This window comes from Musa acuminata, chromosome BXJ2-3, assembly GCF_036884655.1.
Source record: "Musa acuminata AAA Group cultivar baxijiao chromosome BXJ2-3, Cavendish_Baxijiao_AAA, whole genome shotgun sequence".
NCBI classification, from domain to species: domain Eukaryota; kingdom Viridiplantae; phylum Streptophyta; class Magnoliopsida; order Zingiberales; family Musaceae; genus Musa; species Musa acuminata.
The window spans coordinates 7433814-7440000 of record NC_088340.1 but is presented as its reverse complement, the minus strand read 5'-3'; the positions used below and the strand labels follow the sequence as shown (position 1 = coordinate 7440000).

Below are 6187 nucleotides of genomic sequence, written 5' to 3'. Positions count from 1 at the left end.
GGAAAACTCATTTGTGCGATAGCGTTAAAGAGGGATGAGACTTGGTACTACTGCTACACTGATTAATCATAATTTTGGCAATGAGGCTGCATTAATCTTCATCAAGAAATTAGATTATAACATGTGATACACTACACAATAAACAGAATATTGGTTTCGTGCTATCTTCTTATGTACTGATTATTCACAGGACACAACATACAATATGATATTCTAGCAAAATCCATTCCTAAATATGTTCAATTTTTTTCCCGCACAAATTTGCTTATTGATGATTTTGTAAACCACGGTGTGTCCTAATGGAGAAGAGGTTGCTCTGTTTACAGGTAAAGTTTAAGATGTCCGAAGAAGTGAATTTTTGAGGATAAGTTATCTTCAATTCTATATGATTGTAATTTCATTCGCATTTACTACCTGCACCAGTGTGTTAGTTCCACTTTACCTTCCTAAGCCTAACTTTGTTAAATGATTTGTGTCCTAGGAATTAGAAGCTGTAGTTTAGATTCATCAACCACAAATGAACTCAAGGTACCTGGACATGATCATAAAGAAGAGCGTCATTCTGAAATTCTAGTGGCTACCACATCTGTGCTTTCAGATACGCTTGCATCAGAGACTACATGTCATAGTTCTGTCGAACATGTTCCTGCTTGTCTGACTTTGGGTCCTGCTGGCAGTACGAATCCATTTATCCTGGGGCATGAAAATGTGCCGATATCTGCTAAGGAAATTAGCAGACAGTCTTTTCCCATTGAGAAAAATGAGGGTGAACAAGGTAGCACTAAAATGACGGGCCTCACAGTGGATCTTAATTCGATTGCTACATCTAGTACGGCCGAACAAGATTTTTTCTATCCTTACAAGAAGTTAGGACAGATTAAACCTGCAGATGCCTCCGAGAGTGGTAGCACCACTGGTCCAGTTGAGGAAAGCGAACCTTTGAGAGTGTGGAAAGAAATGAAACAGAATGGTTTTCTTTCATCGTCACGTGGAAGCATACTGATGCCCAAGCAGCAGGTTCGCCAGCCAAGGAAGAGAAAATATGACGAACTTAAAATAAAGACCGAGTTTGCAAAGAGAGAACAGGTTAACAGGTTCAACAAAATAGCTGCTCCTTGTGGATTGCTTTCTGGACTAAACCCAGGGATCATCAACCACGTCAGAAATAGCAAGCAGGTTCATTCCATCATAGATGCCATAGTGCACTCTGAAAAGCGTGATAATCAAACCCAAAATAGAATCACTGACCAAGCAGAAAGAAGAATTAAAGTGACTAGTGATAGAAGAAAAGAGCATATCTGCAGCCAAGATTCAACCACCAAGCAGGTGATTTTAAGCGAGCCATGTATTCCTCCAAGGACTGAGTATCCAGGTGAGAACGAAAACGAAATGGTTTGGCATACTTTTCATCAGGGAGCTTGTGCAACTTCACAGCTGACCACAGAATGTGAGGGTGATGCGCTTAAACTGAAGGTCTCATCAGCTACAGCACGCACTTCAGAAAATGTTAGCAGTGCAACGATTGATGAATTTTCTGCAAATCAGGAAAATGTTGACTCTTTATCTCTTAAAGGTAGTAATTCAAATATTAGAATAGTGGATTTGCTATTTTTTGCATTGATGAATTGTTGGATTGTACTTGTGCAGTTGCTATAGAGGTTGCAACTGTGTGGCCTACTGAATAGAACTTAAGTTCTACTAAATCCTTAAGCATGATGGATAGTTTATATATACTAGCAAAATGCATATGAGCTAACTTGATCTTCACTGACAGCTGCTAATGTTGCTTCTCAGTGGTTGGACCTCCTTCAACAGGACATAAAAGGGCGCATTGCTGGTACTAATTTATTAACTCAAAAAAAAATTGTAGCTGTGTGACTATAGATTTCCTATATATCAAATTTTTTTGTTTGTGTATGAAGCACTAAGGCGCAGCAAGAAGAGAGTGAGGAATGTTATACAGACTGAACTGCCTTATCTGTTATCTAAAGAGTTTACGTCTAACCAAGAAAATGAACCAAATTTTGCACAATCATCTGAGGCCGGTTCAACAAAAGCAATTTCAGAAATGCATGTGGTTCGTTGGAGATCTCTTTTCAGTCAGATGGATAAAACACTATATGAGGAGGGAAAGCACCTTGTGAGTATAAACTGTTTCTTTAGTAATTTTCAATTGTTTCTCTTTTCAGAAATTTGAAGTGTAACATATTTACCCGTTGATTGTTGGCATTAATTTTTGTTATCTAAAGTTGTTTACCTTTTCCAAGATCTAAGCTTATTAGTATATTATTCTTCATCAGTAATGTTATTGCTGCCTTTGACTTTAATAATGGGGTTGTTAGTTAGTCCATTTCATTTTCATATATTTATCCTTTGAGCAATTAAAAAATTTCTTCAAGAATGCGCAAATGGGAGAGGTTTCTAATTAGGATTTTTAGCAAGTTAAATTTCTGTGTGCCTGCCACTTGAACTACATTTTGATCATGAAAGATGTCTCTGCATGTTGACTTCTTGAAATGTTGGGTGGATAATGGTGGTTCTTATTCTTTTCCAGGAGAGCTGGTTAAAGCAAGTTCAAGAAATGCAACTACACTGTGAGAATGGTCTCAAGTTTGTTTCTTCTGGTGCTTCTTCTCATCTAAATTTGACACATGATTCAAGGTTCGTCAACTTTTCCAAATTTCTCACCTACAGTATCCAGTTTATACTGCAGATTACTTTTATAGGTTGCACCGTGCACAGCTTAATGGTGATCTTGACTCTTGACACTTAATCAAGATATATATTATGTTTTTCAGCCATCTGTATGATTCATTCAAAAGAGCTGGCATGTTATTGACTCTTGACTCTACTTTTATGATGTAGAAATGTATTCGTTCACATGTATGTGTATTGAAAAAATAGTTAATTCTGATAACAAATTGTACCTACTAATACATTAATTGTTACAAAAAGTATTTAGATAAGCCGGGGTCCTATCGACCAATTATGGTAGGTTATGGCTGATTTCAGTCACACAACACGATTACTTCATCCAAATCTCATTAGAATACCATATGTTTGCTTTGTCTTTTTCTTTCTATGGAATCACTGTGTATTACTGTGCATTTTTGGACTTGTTTAATTTCTTTATTTATCTGATGCTAGTTAATGAAGTATTTCCAATATGGTTTGTTTTGTTCCCCGCAGCAAATTGAAGAAATCTGAGTCTACCGAGCGGGAGTACGCAGTGCGGGCTGCTGCGGCATCCATCTACTCCACATGCAACTTGATCATGACCAGAGGAAACGTGCAGTGTTTCTGAAGTGTTCCGAGTTTGCCTTTCCGTCACTAATTATATAACGATCCTCGCAACAGACTGACCACTTTGGTGGGTTAGGATGGTGACTTGGGATTGCTTTGTTTCTTTCTGTAGTTCCACCGTTAGCCTAATCTCTGTTGAAGTTTCATCTGTTTCAATCTACTATGAAACCTCAGATACTGAAAGTGCCTTTTGGAAACAATGCAGTTTCGTCAATGCATGGAATTGTTTCAGAATGCAGTTTCAACAGCTTCTTTCAATGCACCAACCAGCAGAGAGAAACTGCAAGGTTTACCAGCTTCTCTAACCCGGTTTATCCTGTCGATCATGCTATGTATGCTACACTCTTTCAATCCCTCATGCCTCACATTGGTAATAGGATGATGATAACTGACAGATTCACTAATCAGTTTACAGATACAGCAGCAGCATAAACATATGATTAATACATGATAGTTTTAAATCATTTATTATGAGTATACTTGCACTATACAGGTCGTCATACATCTATACATCCTTTTCGATGCTACTCTCTTTATTCATGCATAATATGAACCATTCTTAATAGTTGATATTGATTCAACATATCGTTACTTGGTGAAAATAGGTGAAAATAGATTTGATAATTATAAATATATAAATATTAAATAAATTTTTTTATTGCTATATATAACAAAAATCATTCACGCATGGATCCATCTTCTCGAGTTTGTATGTCTGTGAACAATGTATTTCACCAAATTTTAAGTAATTTTGGGTGAACTTACTACCTTTGGTTATGTACCAAAATGTATATGCCTCTATTGGGCCTCAACGAGTCCTGCCCATCTTTCCGTGGCAAAAAAATATAGATCAATGACAACAACTTTTAGTGAGATTATTCGGTTGAATCAATCATCACAAGACTTGATGATTCATCATCATATATGACCACCATCCTTATACTGTTACAGCTAAGTAAGTTGCATTGATCGTTTGCGTAGTATTCAACTGTGTGGTGATGTCTCTTCATAAAAATTAACTTTATCGTTTACTCGGCATACACTCTAATACGAGTGTCGTGCTAAGAAGGATCACATTATATTTAATGATTAACTACTGTTTTATGTCCGGAATGACAATATCAAATCCAATTATTCGTTGCCGTTTTCATAAAATAATATATATATATATATGAAGACTGATATTGTTTTCACTTTATTGTAATACCACCAACACTAGATAATTCTTCTCATTTTTGTAATGTAATCATTATATTATTATTATATATATTATGAAAAAGTTTTAGAAAAATCTATCTTTGACAAATTCTCATGTAGCATCCTAATCTTCAAAATTTCTTATAAATATATAATTATTTTACCCTAGTGCTAGGGTGAGATGGGTTCGATAAGGATCAATAAGATTCACAAAGATGACGATAGATCGAAAGAAACGAAAAGGAGACGAGACGACACAAGGGCGATGCGTGAAGATGGTAACAACGGATCCAATAAAGATAGGGATAAATTAATCTTTTCACGAAGAACACTATACAAAAATTAAAACCCTTCAAATATTTTTTTGGATTTAAAATAAGGAAAGTTGGAGTTCCATTACTTCTTACTCGTAAGAGGCCTAAACATTCTTCCCTTACAAATCTCCATTCCTCTTACTCCCCCTTACTTCTCTATATAACATAAGAGTCTTAATCCTTCGATTCTCCCCTCGATACAATAATGGCCGATGCACTCGAGAACACCTGCAGTGTCGACGTCGTTGGTCCGAAGAAGCTCGGAAGAAGCAGTCCTCCCCTTCCCCACGACGTGCTCGTAGAGATCCTCTCGTATCTCCCGTCCAAGTCCTTCATCAGGCTCCTCTCTGTCTGCAAGACCTTCCACCGACTCTTGTCGGATTCTCATTTCCTCCTTTTGCAGTCATGCCACAACACGGCCATCTCCGGCTTCTTAGCCCAGGACGCGCCCAAGACCGGCATCACGCACCTCCGCGTTGACCGATACGCCGACGTGCCCAGAAGCAGCCTCGAAGTCCTGAGGAAGATCCATTTTAGTATCCTAGGGTCATTTGGTGGCCTCCTCTTCGTCTTGCATTTGGACGAGAGACGCTCTCGTGGCACTGTCGGAAACATATTTGTCTACAACCTGACCCGTAGGACTCGGTGTCGGCTCCCCTCCCCGCCGTGCAAGTTAGTTTCCTGGGGTGGCATCGCGGCCATCTTCATGAACGACGATGACAGGGTGACGAAAGACTACAAGCTGGTCTACCTCAGTCGAAACTTCGCGCACCAGTGTCGGGTCTACGACTCGACGGCCTGGAAGTGGAAGAATTACGCGATGCTCGACTTCGGCAAAGGGAATCTAGACTACGAGCACCCGGTGGTCTGCGGCGAGACCGTGTTCTGGGTGTCGGGCGTAGATCAACCGACTGACCCGTACATCGTCGCCTTCGACACGAGGAAGGAGAGCACGCAGATTATCCCACTGCCGGAAATCGTAGTACTGACCGCTAATAAGTGGGACACGATGGCGATCGGCAAGTGGGAGGGGGAGTCGCTCTCTCTCATCCATTATCAAACGTTTTCTTGTGCGTTCACACTGTGGTCGCTAACGAAGGACACCGACGGTGCGGTGCGATGGGTGACGGCGCACGAGGTAAGTTTGGCCCAGATGGGATTCACGAAGATGAGGGAATACTGCATCATAACCTGCGTCATGCTAAGCGAGGTGGCGACCACCGCGTTACTTGTTTTCGACATCAATGACAAGGTGTACAGCTACAGCATAAAGGAGGGAAAACTGAAGAAGCTGGGATCCGCAGGATTCAATTACTTCACCTTGTTTCCTTATGTTAGTTCGCTTAGGCCATGCGGTAACTACGAGGAGAAGC

At 39.6% G+C, this 6187-nt stretch overlaps 1 protein-coding gene across 1 annotated transcript in view; it reads left to right on the top strand.

Annotated features, from left to right (window-relative positions):
* LOC135606442 (uncharacterized) overlaps positions 1 to 3525 on the top strand; it is a 4385-nt gene extending 860 nt beyond the window's left edge. The window contains exons 3-7 of the mRNA XM_065097473.1: positions 482 to 1573; positions 1775 to 1837; positions 1923 to 2140; positions 2555 to 2661; positions 3190 to 3525. Of these exons, the coding sequence (XP_064953545.1) occupies positions 482 to 1573; positions 1775 to 1837; positions 1923 to 2140; positions 2555 to 2661; positions 3190 to 3304 (1595 nt within the window). The 3' untranslated portion in view covers positions 3305 to 3525. The remainder of the gene's footprint in view (positions 1 to 481; positions 1574 to 1774; positions 1838 to 1922; positions 2141 to 2554; positions 2662 to 3189) is intronic.
* The last annotated feature ends 2662 nt before the right edge of the window (positions 3526 to 6187 follow it).